This window comes from Falco rusticolus, chromosome 7, assembly GCF_015220075.1.
Source record: "Falco rusticolus isolate bFalRus1 chromosome 7, bFalRus1.pri, whole genome shotgun sequence".
NCBI lineage: Eukaryota > Metazoa > Chordata > Aves > Falconiformes > Falconidae > Falco > Falco rusticolus.
In genome coordinates, this window is record NC_051193.1 from 56,836,489 (window position 1) to 56,855,257 (window position 18,769).

The window sequence follows — 18,769 nt, forward strand, 5'->3', positions numbered from 1 at the left end:
ATGTTCTATTATATTAGAAAACAGAAAGGTAAAATTAATGCAAACCTAAATCTATACTGTCCTTTAATACTGTGAAACCAGTAATGGTATCTTAAGAATCAGACTCTTGCAGGCATTAACAGTTCAAATAAATCATTGATAAAACAACATTTTAGAAAATGTGGAAAGCTGAATTGAGAGTGTAGTCATTGCTCAGTCACTTGGCCGTGTTTGTTACTGGCCTTAGTTTGCATGGTTCCTAATGCAGGCCATCAGGCCATCCTGGGAGACTTTCTTTGGTTGGTTGGGGTTTTTTGGAAGTGTTAAAAGGAAGAAGCCATGATGTAAATTGGATATTAAATTTCATGTATCTGCTATTACTGATCTGTTTTGTTGACGCTGATGATTTTTTGTGCATGTCTTGTGTGCGTCTTACCAACCTGAAAGAGGTACTTAGTAGCGCTCAGCGTATCTGGCAAATGATTTTTATACATGCTTTAGAATTTTTATTTTTTTTTAATTATGTTTGTTTTGTTTGAATTTTAATTACGTTGAGATAGTTGTAAGGGAAGCCTCTCAGCTTTGGGGATTTCTTCATTGATTTGGAGGATATTGTGCAGTGATTAATGCAACGCACTGTGAATGCAGCTTGGATATTCTGTCTGTACCATAGTTGTGCTGTGTGCTACAGTACTATATGAAAATAAGTTTGTCTTCACTCATTTCGAAAGGTGAAGAATTCTCTCTTTTAATTAAATCACAAACACTTTGAAAGGGCATCAGAAGATGTGGCAGCAAATAAAAACGGTGAACTTGGACAGGAGATGTAGTCTTATCAGAGGTGTTGGTAGATACTGCATGATCCCTGAAGAACTAAATGCCTACGGGGGATACTCAAAAGACATGATATAATGGACCACGATAAAGTCGCCTTATACAGTTTTGTAGTTACCTAGTCATGGCATCAGCATGATTGCAAAAGCAAACAAAGGATTTTTAAGTATAGGAACAGAACAGGTTGTAAGCCCTACTGAAAACCTCTAGGCTGTTTGTCTTCCTTATTGATGGAACAAGTTTGTTCCAAAGAACAAACGGTGTTAATTTGCAGAGCTTTCCCCAAGTATCTGAGCGTTATTATTATGGGTAAGTGACAATTATGCCATCTTTGACTTTAACAGAGTGCATCAGTAAAAGGTGCTAAGAGATAGGAGACAGAGAATCCAACACAGCATTTCAAGACTATACTTCCTGCTGGTCACAAGGTACAATGGCGGAGACTCTTCTTCTGTAGCCTCAGTAACAAGTCAAGCTTTATCAAACTATATGTTGAAGAATTGAGTAAAAATATTATATAGAGAGGTTACCTGACCAGGTTCTCTACAGAGTGAGAATCTGTTGCATCTGGAACCATTCAAACCACTCAGAGAAAATTAAATTTCTGAATTCATCTCATAAAGGCATAGGCATGCGCTTTGCTGAAGAATTCCACACCTCATGTACTAGATACACATCAGTTCAATCACTTCTGAAGATACAGATATTTTTTAATATTTTTTTTTCTTACATTCAGGAGTGCTACATCTTGTCCTATCAGAGACCTATAAAAATTGTTTGATATTACGAAGGTAGAATGCTTTCCTGGTATTGATGCTTACATCAGAGTGCTTATTAGTCTGCCAGATATTGTGAGAGGTGGCAATTTTAGCCTTCTTTCGTTAAAATACAGTGAAAGCCCTTATTGCAAGTGCAATTAAGTGTGTGTTTTGAAGCTTGGACCAGACTGGGAGCTTTTGAGACTTCTTGCAAAAATTAAAGAAGTTCACAGTCTAGTTGTACATACCTGGAGCTGCAAGGATGTCAGAGAATTGTGTCATAAGCTTTTGTTTCCTCAAAGACCTGAAATTCAGTCAGCCAGCTTCTGCTTCATAAAGTCTTGTTTATTGCAATATACTATATGAGTGTACGGTATAGAATAGAATTTGGAGGCAACATGGAACTACTGTACTGAGTGTAACAATCTTGCAACGCACGACTTGCTTTAACTAAGGGGGAATAAATATTATGTTACTCGTTCAGGGTGTATTTTAATTCCTTTCTTGAAAGTTTATTTTTTAACTGATTCTAATTATTAAGCTCTGAATATCTAGTCTAGAAATGTTTTTATTGTAAATGAGAGACTGTATTATTAAGCTAAAGTTCTGCCAAGTTACCATATCTAAACAAAAGTAAATGAAGATGTCTGTGATAGTGATAAAGCCAAGATTTGTGACTTTATGTGGCTGCTGTAGCTGAAGCATCTGAAACACATTCATTCAGCATGTATATTTGGAACTGAGATTATATAGGAAAATACTTGTTTCTGTTGTGATAAGAAAGTGGGAGGAACCCTTGATTCTTGATTCTAAGCAGTCCAATGAAGAGAAAGATTTGATTCTTCCTGTAAACTTTCTAAAGCTTGTCAGAGAGAGTATTTTGATATTGTTTTGGAATGTTTCTCTTAAGACTTGGAATCATTGCTATCATTTTAGTAATGCTAGGTGACCTTGTCTTTTTTTCAAACACAGTGATGGAAAAGTAATCCAAACAAAGGCATTTTATAAGAGAATCAAACCGGAAAATCATAGTGTGACAATTCATGCTTCACTGCGATCTGGGAAAAACTTTTTGAAAGTTGCAATATTTTCATCAGAGTAAATGTCATAGATGAGGAGCATAAAATAACAGTGTTTTCACAAAGCATTTGCAGAATTCTCTTCATTTTGCTCGAGATGTTTGGATACTCAATGAATTCTTACTATGAGAAGTACAGTGCAGACACTGGAGTTCAGGAATAGTAATTGTTAGGCAAACAGGACTGTGTAAATGCTTAAGTCTGAAGAGGATTGTTGTACCAACAATTAACAGAAAATGTATATAATTGTAAAAAGTGTTGGGTTTATGTCTTAGGGAAAATTTTATCAGGATTGCTTTAAGTTTGTATAGGTTATAGAAGAATTTGACAATTGTGAGTGTGCATTTATTTAATTATTTTTTGTTTAGTGGTATTTTCTCATAATTTGGACATAGTGATTTTCAGAATCAGTGCTATTTAGACAATAAAGAATCTAGACAATATTAACTTGATGTGAAGGATCCCACTTCTGGTGCTGCATTGATGAGATTCCTAAGTTTTAAAGGACTTCCAAACCCTGTTGACTTTTGGAGAAGTGACAGTTCTGCTGAAGATCAGAGGAGGGTTCATGAGATTTCTGTTCAAAGTCCAAAAAGAAAGAAGCCTTTCTTTTAGACTTGTGTTCTAAATAGACTGTTTTCCTCCAGCTTAGTGTTTTAGGAAGTCCTGTGTTCTGAATTTATGCAAGGAGAAGTGATGATAAGATTAGAAGAGCTGATTATTGACAGTGCAGATAATGAGAAAATTTCTGAGAGAGTTAATGGAAAACATGTTGTCACTTGGAAAAAATTGAAATTTAGAATATTTGTTAGATCTTGTGAGATTTTGTATTTGGTACTTCAGAGTCCATTCCAAATTGGTTTGCTCATAGGAGTAATAGCAACATAATGATTTAGTAATGTGAAAATGTTTATATGAAATTCTGAAAAAATTGTTACAGAGTTATACAATTTGCAAACAAATGTGCAGTTGTAGCAGAACAAGCAACATTGTTTCATGCAGAAAAGATTAAATACTTGCATGCTTGATGAAAAAGGTCATTTCCTGGTGACAGCAATGCATCAATATCATGTAAATGTTGCCTTTAAGTCTCTTGCATGTCTGTAGGTGAAGAGTAATGTTAATAAAGTCAGTGAAGTTGTACGATTAGTATCACAATAGACCCGAGGTGTCTTACTCCATTGCGCTATGCAAATAGAATTAAATATAGGCTAGGCTTAGGTTTCTCAACTGTCTTGAAGTAGCAAGAAAGATGAAGTCAAATAACTTTTAGAGAAAATTAACTTTGAATATAATGTTTTATGACTTTTATTTGTATAAGCATATGCTCCTAGAATGTTTTCAGGTGAAAACTGTGCAGCTTTCCTGTCAGCTGACTATTTTTTGTCCATAGTGGTCTACAGTTTCCCATTAGAGTAATACCAAATGAGGTAAAGTGAATCTTACATCTTCAAGCCTGCCTTTATTCTTATACATTCATTATAAGATAACTTTGTATTCCAATAACTCATGCCCCAACAATAATCTTCAATATAATTCTTGCTTTATATTAAAAATTGAGACTTTGACACTTTGAGAGAAGATAGCTTTGGACAAAAAACAACCATGAAGAAAGTGAAAGCAACAGGGGTTTTGGGGGGGTTGTTTGTTTTTTGGGTTTTTTTCAGTTACTCTACACGTACTTCACCATTATAGTTTTTGTGACAGTTCAGGAATGATTGCAAGTATTTTTAACCTACACACTGTACATTAGTTGTAAGTTGTGTTCATGTTATCAGATGACATGAATCAGCAAAGATGCAGATGTGAATTAGCTGTTTGTAAAACTTTAAGTTAAGAATCTTCAGATTTACTGATGAAATTTTAGCTTCATCTTCAAGGGACTGTCAAGTTAAAAATGTTTCATGTCTATCATATCAGATATATTTTATTCAAGTACTTCAGGTTATTGAATGGGATCAACATTTTATGGAAGTAGTAATGAACACTTTTGACAGTGTTTGTGCGACTTGTTCGAATAATGCATTGAGTAATTTTATATCATGGTCAACCTTAAGTTCATTTCCTCCGATAGAACGTGGTATTTTACTCCATGCTTCAGATGCTATTTCTTCAAGGCTAATTGCTGTAATGCTAAGTTTGAGAGTTAAATTTTGTTGAGTATATGATTTATTAATACTTTTAGTAGCTCTTTCTGACAAATGCTGGCAGTTGCAAAGCCCTGAACACTTAGTATTATGAAAAGTTATTCTGTAAGAGGTAAAGGGTTTGTACGTTCTTTGGAGTTTAAGTTGTAAGTAAAATATAAGCAAATTGCCATATTCTTAAAAGTCTTCTTTTTTTTTTTTCCTTTTAAGTAACTGGAAATTAGTGGCAGTATGAGAGTGCGTGTATATTTGTGTGTATAGATGTGTATTGTGTGTAATGTGTATAGATGCACATTAAATAGATTTCATAAATGTGAAGTGCAGTTTTAAAAGGTCTTCTCAGCTGTAGTACATGGAAGAATGAGTTACCCAAGTCTACATCAATATACCTACTTGTCATACTGTTTAGTATGACAAAAAGTGACTTATTTAATCTGAAATTCTTATATGATTTTGTTGTGGTTTAACCCCAGCTGGTAATTAAGTACGACACAGCCGCTTGCTCACTCCCCCTCACCCAGAGGGATAGGGAGGAGAATTGGGAAGGAATTTAAAACTTGAGGGTTGAGATAAGAACAATTTAACAGGTAAAGCAGAAGCCGCACACGCACGCAAAGCAAACCAAGGAATTCATTCACCACTTCCCATCGCAGGCAGGTGCTCAGCCATCTCCAGGAAAGATGGGCTCCATCACACTTACAGTTACTTGGGAAGACAAACACCATAATGTCAGATGTCCCGCCCTTCCTTCTTCTTCCCCCAGTTTATATACTCAGCATGGGTCATATGGTATGGAATATACTTTTGGCTAGTTTGAGTCGGCTGTACTGGCTGTGTCACATCCCAGTTTCTTGTGCCCCTCCAGCCCTTTTGCTGGCAGGGCCCAAGAAAATGAAAAGTCCTTGCCTTGGTATAAACATTACCTGATAAGAACCAAAAACATTGGTGTGCTATCAACATGTTCTTACACCAAATCCAAAACACAGCGCTGCACCAGCTACTGAGAAGAAAATTAACTCTATCCCAGCTGAAACCAGGGCAGATTTAGAATGTATTAAAGTAAGCAGGCAACTACTTTAATGTCACATTATAGCATATGAGTTAATTTTAGAAAAATGAAAATATATTTTTTAGAATTGCTTTGCTCTCAAGAAGCTAAATTCTTTACAAAGAAACATTAGGGAGGAATAGAAGAATTGTTTCTGATAGGCAAAATAGCTTATTTTCATTTAAGACTTGTTTTTCTCCCATGGTTCTGGGTCTTGTCCTGTTGCATGTGGTAACAGGACAACAAAAGGAAAACTCAAAATCTTGTCGTGTTGTGCCTGCAGTTTTACTTGCACAAAAAGTCCTGTGTTTCACAGAATTAATAACATGAATGAAGTTACTTACATGCCTCAGTATTTGCCAGCATGTGTCCTGAGATACTTCATTAAAATAACATTGCTTTGACAATACTCATATAGAAATAAATCAGACTAGACAGTTAATTCTTGGTTGACATTTTCCTAGAGTAGCTTCCTTAATGGAATTCTGTTAATAAGTTGAATTATCCAAACCATGCCACATACCTCAGATAACTGGAGCAAGCTGTAGGTTCTGTTCAGGGTTTGTTTTGTAGGTGCTGTACTGGATCTCTGTCTTGTTGGTCTTCAGCATGAAGGGGTAGATTGCCATTAGCATCTAGAAGTTGATCCACATGGAGACTATGTGAACGAGGCAGAAGAGGCTTGTATGTATATATTAAAGGATGTAGTTTATCAAGGCTGGCTTTTGGTTATCTTACGGTTTGTTACAGGTACTATTTAAAAAAAGAAATCAAAGAGTGAAATTCCACCTCGTCTGAATCCAAGAGTATGATGCAAGTGGACAAAGTTGCGTTACCTAAATCATTAATCTTCTCTTTACTAGAAATGTACAAACTAATGTTCCTTTGACCTTCTTATTCTTGATGTAATAAATGGTTTGTCTTCAGCAAGACATTGATCTGGAACATAATAATATAGGCCAGTACCTGCCTTCATAAGACAAAGACTTTTTTTTTTCTTTTCTTTTTTTTTTTCTCATTCTGAAGAAGTGACACATAATTGTATATACTGGTCACTTAAAAACCTAGTTTTAATATTTCAATCACAGTTGTTAACTTCTAATTCTAGATAAATGTGTAGGAAGTATTGATAAAATGACTGTGTCTTTCATGTTATAGCTGTTGATATAATTGCTCTTGATTGCAAAGTAGTTACAGTTAAAAACATCGACACTTTTAATATCCAATCTAGCATGGGAACAGAAATATGTGTGATTACTTGACTATTTTGTAGTTGTTCACTGGTATCTTGTCATTGCAATGTAATGGCTTTTATACGATCTGGAGTTGACTGTTCATGCTAAATTTTGTTATCAAATTAAGTAATCGGTCTTTGATGAGGTAATTTTATAAATAAGATTTCCTGAAAGAAGTGTCTGCAGGCAAGTTTGCTCTGTAATTATTTGAACACTTAAGGGTTGGAAGTCCCAAAGGTAAAGCATTTATGAGAAACCAAATCTCTGCACAAAATGCAATTTTAAAAAATATTTTTTTGTTGTTCAGCTGCAGACTCTTGTCACGCTGTCAAAGACTTCATAGCTTCCATTGACGGCATGTAGGCCTCTTGTGCACTCAGTACACTTGTATAAAAAACCCAAAAACTTACGGTTCTGTAGAAAAGTCCTTAGGTAACCTTTGCAATAATGGATAAGTCTATTGATTTTGATTTTAGTATTCTATGGGTTTTGATAGCTATATCTAACTATATTAAAATTTACTAAATGCATTGGTTTTAGCATGAAGTTTTTATTGGAAAAAATTAGTTAGTGGATCTAAATTAAATAATTAGGAAAAACTCTTGTGAAATAGTATGATATCTATAAAGGATATCTGAACTTGCTTATGTTCTATGAAAATAGGTAATACATGAGATAAGCTTAAAAAATTCATTCATTAATGAATGATGTGTAATTCCTAAGACTAATTGTTAACTTTGTAAATGCAGCTAAACGGACAATCAGTATATCGGGAAAACTTGCATTTGTGGTGTGATGTATGGCTATAGTGGAAGATTTTCCTGCTTTTCTCTTTCTGCTATTTAAAATTTAATTCTAGCCTTTAGAACTGCAGTATTGCAATATGCTTCTCTTTGACATTAGACTTTGAGAATGGTATTTCTATCTCTCACTCTCTCTCCTTTTTCATTTGCAGTGGGTGTGCATGTATGTGCTCATGCAGTGGGTGTGCATGCCCTGCACCAGCTCCCTGAATCTTTCGTGCTTCCAGGTAGCAAGAGGGCCATATACTAATTAAATGTGGTTATTATGAGATTGTGTTTGGATACTGAAAGCTGTGACTTAGAGCTGATGAATACCCCCTTATACTGAATCAATAGATATTGTGTGTGTGTGTGCATATAGTATTTCAATAATTGCATTGTGACACTCCTCAAGTTAGGCCATCACTTATGCTTTAAAGTGGCGGTGTGTCTGTCTGTACCCTATGCAGGGCATTCATTAAAATTAGTCTAATTATCTTTTAAAGTGGATTAGTTACATAGTATTATTTCCTTCTATAGATACTATTATTCAAAAGTAATTTACTTTTAAAGTGAGTTAAGCTAAGCCAACTGAAGACTGCTGAAGTTCTTAATGAAAATGTTCACACAGGGATTTCACGTGAATCTACATTAAATTTATTTCCATTTCTGTTTTTGGAAATAGGTCTTCCTAAGCAATGAAGGCATGAGACATGCATTCTTTGTGGTCTCTTAAGTGGAAGACGAGAAAGTCCCAGATGATGTGTAGTGATATGCAAGACTGTGTGATTTGTAGCTAGTCTGCAGAACTTTACCAAATACTGTTTTTTCAATTTGGAGTAGTTATTATATCCCTTTGTCTCAGGGATATTTCCATACTGTCTTTGATTACTTGCAGCTGCCTCTGACAGAAATATCAAAGCTGAGGAAAATCGCATACTCTGTTTGAAATCAGTGTAATCAGTGATCTTAGAATGCTTCACAAATTATAAGGCAAAACTTGTATTTAAGAATTTTCCACTCAAATAATTGCAGAAGGCTAAAAGTCCTGTTACAAATGTATATATTGTCAATCACACACCTGCAGATATGTTGTGTTTTAATTTCAAGTTTTGCAAGTGACTGATAATCATTATTTGGACACAAATGACGTAAAGCTTTAAGCATGTGTTAAGAGTTTTCTGTTACTTGTGCAGGCTTCAAGGAGGATATTAATTGGAAAGACAATTTCATTTAGAGATAATGTATTTTATATCTTGGTCATAAAATGGATTCTATTGTGGCAAAGCTGTGAAGCAAATGTTAAAAACTGAACTTAGTTTAACCATTCTTCAGCTATCTATACTTCAGTTTCTTACATGGATTTGTTCTAAACAGTAAATTTTTAGGGATATTCTGGATTGTTTTGAATGGAATTGTTCAAATTTTCTTGCAGTACATGTGAACAGGCATATATAAGCACAGGTCAAAAACCTCCTTTTTCTTTCTTTGATATTATTTTGGCTGTTCTATTCAATATTCCATTTAAGATAGACATTATTAAGGTGGTGAATAGTTCTGTGCAGTGATATGCTCAGCAGTAACCTTTACTCATAATGTGATCTTGTCTGTATGTCTTATTTTGTTCAGCTTTCTCTGGCACTGATGAAGCCTAAGGCTGCTGTTTCTTTGAGTTGCTGATAATTTTTTATCTGATTAACTGACACATTTAGTTGAAATCAGACACAGCCCTTAGGCTGGGCATGGATTTAATTTAAAAAGTATCAAAGGTTTGCACTGTGTGCTGTTTAATCATCATGTTTATCAGGCAAAGAAAAATTACCGGAAGGACCATAGGGAGAGGGTTATCTTAAGGAGCAGTAACTTGGGAAATTGAAAATAACTCCAAGGTAATTTACAGCTAACTTTTACATTCATTACTATAACATTTCCCACTAATAATTACAGTGCATGTAAAATACTAATTAAATTGAAAACATTAGCACTAATTTTATTTTTGCTGAACTCTTAGAGGGTCAGGTAAAGACATTAAAATGTGAAATTAAAGAAAACCTCTGTACTAATATTACTGCAATGAATATTTTACTTACTAGTAGAATACTTCTACCAGTATTGTATGCTACAATGCATATGTAGACGTTTCCTCAAATTATCCTTAATTGTCACTATCCTTAATGGAATTTCAGTCACTGAAATAAAAAATAAAAAACCAACCAAAATTGAAATTGGAGTGTGCTAGCATAAATTACTCGTACATTTCAGTTTATATTTTACTTCAGCTGTGAACCAGTATGTCAGTATTGTACATGGGTATTACAGAGCCACACCTTAAGAACAGCGTAACAGCGGGTAATACTGATGGCACTGATGTTTCAGAGCTTTCATGAAAATGTTTAATTTTTTTATACTATTTTCTGATAGAAAATAAAGCTAAAACTAATTTATATTTATACAAAGAGAGCAGCAATTTTGAATTGTGTTAATCATTAAACTGTTTAAAAATATGTTTAAAACTATGAAGCTTTAAATACATTGTACATTACAGTACAGGTACAGTTGCAAAGATTGATTTGCTGTTCTAACACAATCTTTCATGATTATTCTTCAGGAATGTTATGAACAGGAATAACTTAATGGTTATAACAAGATATGTAATGATATGTGATTTCACTTACAGTTAAAACATGGCTAATAACTATCTTATGTACATAGAAAAGCTGTATACTGCTGCTAAAAAAAGACGTGTATTATTTAGATGCTTTTTAAAAGTTGATTTTTATACCTGCCATTTAAAATGAGAAATTTTGGTAGTTTTGAAAGGTAAAAATAAGCCATATGGAAAACAAAAAGTTGTTAGCATCTGTATACATCTATGTTTAGCATCTGTTTATATATATATTACATACTTGTGATGTAATACTTTATAACAAAGTATATATACTGAGTAGAAGTGCTTTCTGTTATTACTCAAATATTTCAGAGAAGCAATTTGTTTTTACTTTAGACTAATCTATTGCACTAGCGATGAATTAGTAAAGTTTTGCATAGTAAAAATAATCTCTTAAATTAACAGTACATATTTTCTTTAATAATAATAAAAAGACCCCAACCCAAGAAAAAAACCCAGCCTTCCGTATTAACTTTCCTTGAACATTTTTCTGTTCTCTGTTATTTTTTATATGATACAGCACCTAACATCTTTTCTCCAGAATTTTCCCGAGTTTGCTTCCTTGGCTTTTGAGTTCAGTGCAGTTCCCTGGTATTTAGCCTGCAGATGTCAGCCTGCTCTACCCATGCTGAGACTGCAGTTTTGTGAACCTGCTTTTTATGGCACCAAACCCGATCAGATTCCACATTAAAAGGTGAAATGTAGTACCCGACACCTGACTCCTTTGAACCTGGGATTGACTCTGCTAACCACGATCAGCTCTGAATGAAACAAAATCCTATCTATTTGCAAAATGTCCAGTAAGTCTTTCAATACCACAAAGTGATTCCAGTGAAGAACTAGTTTTTAGCTATTATTCTTTGCATGCGTCAAGTGCTGAGCTGAATACACTATGCGGCAAGACTTTATGTAAACTTTGTCCAGTTGAGGAATTTATGAAGGATGTTAGATGGTAGATTTTTTTTCTGTTCCATCTCATGCTGCATCCTTCTTCCCTTCAGATCTTCTTATTTCTTGCATTTGTGCCACTCCAACCTTGATTTGTTGAACCATACAGAATAGGAGGATTGAATTTATTCCATTTCATGGTATGTAAGTATATTAACTAGTTCTCCCACTTCAAAGCATGTATTAAGTATATTGATGTTTCTCCTTGTGGAAGCTGCTGTCTGGACAGTGATGGAAGTTTATGTTTGCTCTTTTACCATCAGAAGAATTAAATGGAAAGTGATGGTGATGAATAGCTCCCTGTCAAAAGTCTTTAAACGTGAACGCTAACCACAACTGAAAAATGACATAATGTACTGCCATTTCAAAAGATGATTAAAACTTATGTATTATCAAAGGAAATAAGCTAGAATAAGTGCAGAACATCTTGTATATGTTCTTTAAATCAGATTTAATGTAGCTTGTAAGCAAGCAGGCAATGACAGTCTTGTCTTCTTTTGTTACTAACTTCCATATATAGTATACATATGTGCATAGAAACACATGTGTGTCTTTATATACGCAGACATACGTATTTATGTGTTTGTGTGTGTGTGTATATTTACATATGCATTCACACACATGCGCATCCACCTTCCAAATCTGTTATAAGCCTGTACGATTGAAAAAAAACAACCCACCTCCGAAACAAAATAGGGAAAATTGTGTATGATATGTATATTTCTGTAGCCATGGAGGTTAATCTAGTTGTGAGACAGCAGTTGTATGGCCTTGTGTTTGTTTGTATCAGATACTTCAAAAACACTTGCTGAACTTAGTTGATCGGATAGTTTGCTGCTGATAATTTAGAACTGAACAATGAAAGTTGTTATTGAATGGTCTTTAGTTTCTGGTTATCCAGAACATCAGAGCACACATTTTTTTAAGGAAAAACTAGATAGAAAAAACTCTGTGATAGAGCATTGGTGAGAACTTCCCTCAAGTGTTTGGAAAGCATATACTGAATATCATCTCCTAAATACAGTTCTCTATCCAAACGCTATGGCTGAACATGTAATTTATGTGTAACTTATTTTTGACAGAAATAGTCAGGAAAAGCCCTGAGTATTTCAACTGAACTTGTTAGCAAAAAAAAAAAAAAAAAAAAAAAAGAAAAAAAAAATCTTAGTCTATATAAGAATTAGTGGCAATACAGTTTTATACTGGAAAAGTTTGTAACCTTAACTGTTCAAAACTTCAGTAAGAATAAAAATTCAGAATAATTTTAAATCTTATTATATTTATTTTCCTTCCCAGCATAATGATGCTATACACAATAGACAGATGCATAAAAATAAAACAATACTGTAAGTAATGGCAAAGTTGGGAACTTGCTTAATTGGTGAGCTCCAAGCTGTTCTGCTTTTTAAAATTATTGCTGCTGCTAATATACAGTAAAAGCTTAAAAATATATGTGTTAAAACAGTATTTTTAAATTGATACTTCTGATGCCAAGTCCTTACACAGAAGTAATTTCCAAGTGTGGTCACCACTCTTTATTGTCTGTGAGACCATAAGATCTTAGAGTTTAGTTCCACGGTAGTGACTACTGTTTGCCAAAGGGTAAAATTCTGAGCCCCAAGATAGGAAATCCAGGAGCAGTGCAGGCATTACTTGCATTGCTACATTCTGTTTCCAAACGTTCAGCTATGTCTCAGTCTTTGAATTTGTGGCAGGGAAGAGTTTCTTTTTTAAAAGGAATATTTTAAAAATGCAGTTATTTTTAATTATTTATTATTAACAGAACCATTTTTCCTTTAAAAATGATCTATTAGTCAAAGATATTGCACATCTCATTCTTAGAAGGACTTTAGACAAATTACTTGAACATATCCTCTCTACACTTTTGCACGAGTAGTAAGTCTGATAGATTATTTTCTACCAGTTCTTTCAGAAATACCTCACTCTTAAAATCATTAGTGCATTTTTATAGCTGATCTTGTGGATGGATCTGCTATCAGAAAACTACTGTAGTATTGAAATTAAGTGATGTGATTTGATTCCTTTGACTCCTGTTATTCTTCCAGTAGATGGTAGTACTAATTGCAGCTGTGAAGGCAGTTTGAGAGTTGACATTTGGATGGATTAGACTACAGTGCTTATCTTTGCATCACAGTTAAGTGAGGATTGTGAGAAAATTCAAAATTATTTTCTGGATGTTAGCAGTTAAGAACTGTGCTTTGCAAGAATGTATCTTCTGTATCTTCCAACTGCAAAAAAGAGAACTATCAAGTGACTGTAGGAATGGATGAAATATATAATAAACACATGTTGTTAAGTACAGTCAAAAGTAGTTACTGTGTGACCATAAAAGATTTTTTTTTTCACCTGGCAAAGTCCTGTAAATCAGCGCAAGCAGAACTTCATAGTAAAATCTTACTGAAATCAAAAGGAATGATCACAGTCGTACCATTAAGCATGTCTTGATGCCAACGTATTGTGATGGATTCAGCCACAAAGGTCAACTGTACTGTTACTGTGTATGTGTTCAGTCTTAAAAATTGTAGAGGGTTTGGTGGTTGGCATTCTTTCAGTGATTTTCTGTTGCACATGGTTCTTCATAAGAACAAATTGATTTGTGTCTTAATGGAATCTGAAAAAATTAAAGATTGGGTTAGAGTCAGCTCAGTTTAGTAGAATGTAATGCTAATGTATTCACCTGTTGTTAATTTAAATAAAGTAAAACAATTCTGGTAATCTCAGTAAGCAGAAAATCTAAGTCTTTCTTACTTTACTTTTTAACTTTTAAGTAAGTCTTGAGTTTTGTCTTTTGCTGAGATTTTGCTTTTTTTTATTGTGGTCATTGAACCTAGTGTGTTCCATGAAGTAATAAGTACTGTTTGAACAGATTTCTAGCGTAGCTGTAATGCCTCATTGGCAGCTAGCTGCAGAAACCCTGCATACATCCCATAGTTCTTGATCTATTAAGTGTGGTCTATCATTTGTATTGTTATGCTACCTTGAATGTAGAAGTAGTAATGAAAAAGCATTTGAACATTCAGTATCTCTGACACTGGAAGGCTATGGAGGCGATTGTAGAAGTTCTTTGTGGTTTTGGTTTTCTTGTTCCTTGGATCATAGGCTAAATCTGCTTTACTCATCCCTTGCCACTGGCCCTGAGTTTCCCCATCTGCTTTATGATCGTATAAATGTAGGTGCTTTTCTGCAGTGTTATTCCGGATTTGTCCTTCCCTATTCCTTCCCATAGTTGAATACTTCTCTCCCTATAAAGGCGTTCAGGATTATTACTGTGTATCATCCTAGTCTCTGGTGGTCTAGACATAGGTCACAGCAGGAGTCACAAGTTTGTTTGCAAAAGTGAGAAGCCTCAGCCATTCTGATTCTGTGATTCCATTAGCAATATATTATACTGTGTTGAGCAGAAAGGAATACAATCTGCTTCATTCCTTCACACAGAAAGGTGTGGGGTGACTTGGAAACATGGGCAGTTAATATTTAATGTATTATTTAATAATACTGGTTCATGATGTCAGATCCTGTGCATGGACCACTTAGTGATTTTTTTTTTTTTTTTTTTTTTTTGTGATATCCTTTGAGGTTATGTTGCCTGTGATTAACTGTTCACATAAGCAGAAATACAGGTAATGTTTCTGGACATGTTGGATGATGTCTAAACATTGTGATGGAGCACATTTTGAAGGAATTGTTGGTGTTATTTCTACATAAAAATACAAACAAACAATACTTAGCTGTCATGTTTTCCAAGACTTACGTGACTGAAACTTTATAATCTTTCTAAAGAGAAATACGAAGAATGCAACTTAAGTGCAATTGTAGCAGTGCAGGTAAACTGCATATCAAAATTATAAGGATATAAGGATATAAAGCTATAAGAAAAGCATTTCAGGTGTGCTTGAAGATCCAACAAAGCTTCATGAATAATTTTATCAAATTTATTTAGAGAAAACTCTGCTTACATAACTGTGTTAACTTTTTAAGAAATATCATTCTAGATGGGTGAGTTCAGTAGATTAAAATGTCTGTGATTTATCTTTATTCTGAAAAAAAGCTTTGAAATGTTGCACAGAAAGCTCAAAGAGAAGCAGAAGCAATATTATCTGGATAATAGCAATAATAATGATAATGCTGGCAACAGATAATGAACAAGTGACTGATAAGCTAAAGTTAATTTTTATCAGTACTGTTACTTCTGGACATGTGAGAAGCATCAACATGAATCCTGTATGATTTGGTATTAAGCTTCATATTAAATTATGTATTCATTAATGAAGTGTAGAAGTACATACATTGAACAGTGATATAATTTTCAGATTACTGTAGCTAGGAATTTTGATAAATACAGTGATTCTTTAACAGAAGTATAGATGGGTATGAATAACTTGGGAATTTGGTTGGACAAATATGAGGTGACAATTAATATAAAGAAGATAACATAACAGATTGAGGAAAGAATATCACAGACAGACATAAACCAGGATTTTTTCCCTACAGTATAATTATGAATAAAACACCTTCCATATCATTTGATAAAAACCTGAAAAATAATATTAAATTCAGTACCATGTCAGGCAAAGGCTTATTTGATTTTTAAATTCATATCTAGGTTGATATTATTGAAAATTTTGTGATAAAATCTTGCTGCAAACTTCACAGGATTGCTGTCTAACTGAGCAGGTCTAGAAAGTAAGTCATGCTGTGTAGTTATGATCGACCTTGGTTAAAAAAAGGAAAAGTCTAGATGCAGCAAGTGTTAGGAAATACATTAAATTCAACATGCTGGTTCAGACTCAAGCAAGAATTCATGAAATATAAGTATGTGCATTTTAAAATGTTACATTCTCATTGTGCCTACAAGAAAAAGTAAGTGCTTTTGGCTTAGGTAATTGAAATGAAATAGAGAAAATGGCTTGGAAAACATTATTTTGTAGCAGAATTTTCAAAAGGTGACATTGAGTAAGTTGCCCAAGAGTTGTCTTGTTCTGGTGTTAGGATAAAAAGGGTAATCTCACACCCTGTTGTGCTGCATATTGTGACAAATGCTAGCAGTTTAATTAGTAGTCATGATTGATTGTTGCTGATATTTACTTGTAGGTAAGGTAGCTAACAACTCAGTTATAGTGAAGAACTGGAAGTAATTTTCAGGAGGATGTCCGGAAAACTTTTGGATAAGCTCTTAAATCTGGTACTTTCACTGGTTATTACTTCTGTAGAATGGTACTTGAGTTGATTACTGTGTTAGAGTAATAACCACTTAGGAGGTCAGCTGTGCTGCTCTCTTCTATGCAAGATCTGCATTCCAGCCCATTCAGTTCTGTGTACTGGACACAGGGAAGAGGATTTATTCTTGGTTGATTCTGCTAGTAGAAGTACTGGACCTCTATTGCTTATATGCTATATATGCTATATATATTAGTCAGCATACGCTGCTGTCATTAATATTCCATATCTTTCTTCAGGACAAAGAAGGCGTGGAGGGTGTATCTGTGGGAGCGATTCTTTCTGACTACCAGAGAGTTCGAGTTGAAGATGTGTAAGAAATTAACCTTTATTAATATACACATTCTGGAAAATACTTTACTTGTTTGTTTTCTAACTCAAATTCTGGAGCAGAGACAGTTGCTTGATTTCTCATGTTCTGTGATACCCAATTCATTCAATTCGTTAATATAAGGTGGTTTAGTTATTTGGGGTTTTTTGTCCCGTGGAACCATTACTAAAAATCCAATAGAGACTATACTGAATTTTTGGATTGCTCTTCAGGTCTCTTATGGATCTGTGGAAAGTATACAGGGTTTTAATATGAGAGTAGGTTCAGAACTTTGATTTCAACAGAAAGCTCACTGAGTTCCATTGACTACAGTGTGGTAGTCAAGTATCTCTATTTTCAACAGTTTTAATATAGAGGAACATCCTGTGACTGGTCATGAATTAAATGCAAGAGAATCCTCATGTGCCTGTCTTTCCTGACCTCCTTAAAATCTAATATCTGTTATCATTAATCAGGAGCTCTCATTTGTCATTTCTAGAGTGCACACTCTTTAAGTCTAGATAGATCATGATACTTTTAAGAGTCTTATTTTTTTAAAAAGGATTATGTAATGGGAAGTGCATGTATTATATAGACCAAGATTTGATTAGGGTCTGGAAAAAAAAATTCACTATGTATGTCCAATGAAATGCAAAAATACGTTGTGTTAAAAATTAATTATGATTTCATGAGTTCTTTAGTTATTTGCTGATAATAACAGCAGATATCTGGAAACCTTTATGAATGGTAAAATGGTGAAGTTAATGCTGTGCCAACTTGATTCACATCAGCAAGTTATACAGCATGGGTGTTTTCTTTACACTTCACATAGGTAAATTACAGTCAGAAATAGCTCCTTTCTTTTTCATTTCCCTTACACTTAAAACACTTTAATGACTGCTTGATCATGATACTAGATATTTTTGAAAATATTGCTTTTGTTGATTATGAGTTTCAGATCTTTTACCACAGCCAAAAGATTGACATGACATCACAATGTTCCTAACAGACCTGACTAATTCCAAGGTTGCTCAGTGGTAAAAAAAAAAATAATTACATTTATCTGTAGATTTACCCCTTGCAATAAAATTGTTTCACATAAACCATACGGTTACTTGGATTCAGCTAATTTGTTAGCTGAAGTTAGGCACTTACAGGAACTAATTCACATTCAGAGTTGCTAAATGTTTCTGTTAATTTCACAACTTAGTGCTCTGTTATAATATATAAAAGTAATAACAAAACCAATCAGATTATATGGGTGCTAACTGTGGATTTACATGTCAGTATAAAACATCCATTTTACTGTGAAGTCTTGACACTAATACTAGTGGGTCTATCTAAGATACAGAATAAAGCCCATATATTAGATAAACAATGATAATTGACAAATAAAGGTAATTTTTGAGTGCTCTGAGCTGGTCACATAGTGAAATTTTTAACTTTTTCAGGAACTAGACATTGCACATTTTATCACCAACTGATGGTGCAATTTGCAGAAGAGTTACCTACCAACAGTGCAAATTAGTGATTCTCTAATTTGATAAAGAATCAAATGCTGTGAATCAAATGCTGACTAAATATAGTATGTATCAAAACAATTAAATTTACATTAACAAGTTGTTAATTTGTGTGACAAGCTGAGTATATTTTCCCGATTTATTCTTTTTCTTGGGTGTTGATACAAATTACAGTTTTCCTGAGTGCATTCAGCACATTGCACTAGTGACGCGAGCCACATTT

The 18,769-nt window shown here is 34.0% G+C and overlaps 1 protein-coding gene across 4 annotated transcripts in view; it reads left to right on the forward strand.

Moving 5' to 3' along the window:
- The window catches only part of DPH6 (diphthamine biosynthesis 6), a 210,120-nt gene that overhangs the window by 32,557 nt on the left and 158,794 nt on the right, over window positions 1–18,769 (forward strand). For 3 of the 4 annotated variants that reach the window (XM_037395503.1, XM_037395504.1, XM_037395505.1), the window contains one exon: window positions 16,956–17,029. In XM_037395503.1, the coding sequence (XP_037251400.1) occupies window positions 16,956–17,029 (74 nt within the window). Of the gene's footprint in view, window positions 1–11,468; window positions 11,619–16,955; window positions 17,030–18,769 lie in introns of those variants that run through there. The other variant, XM_037395506.1, reaches the window with a different exon arrangement.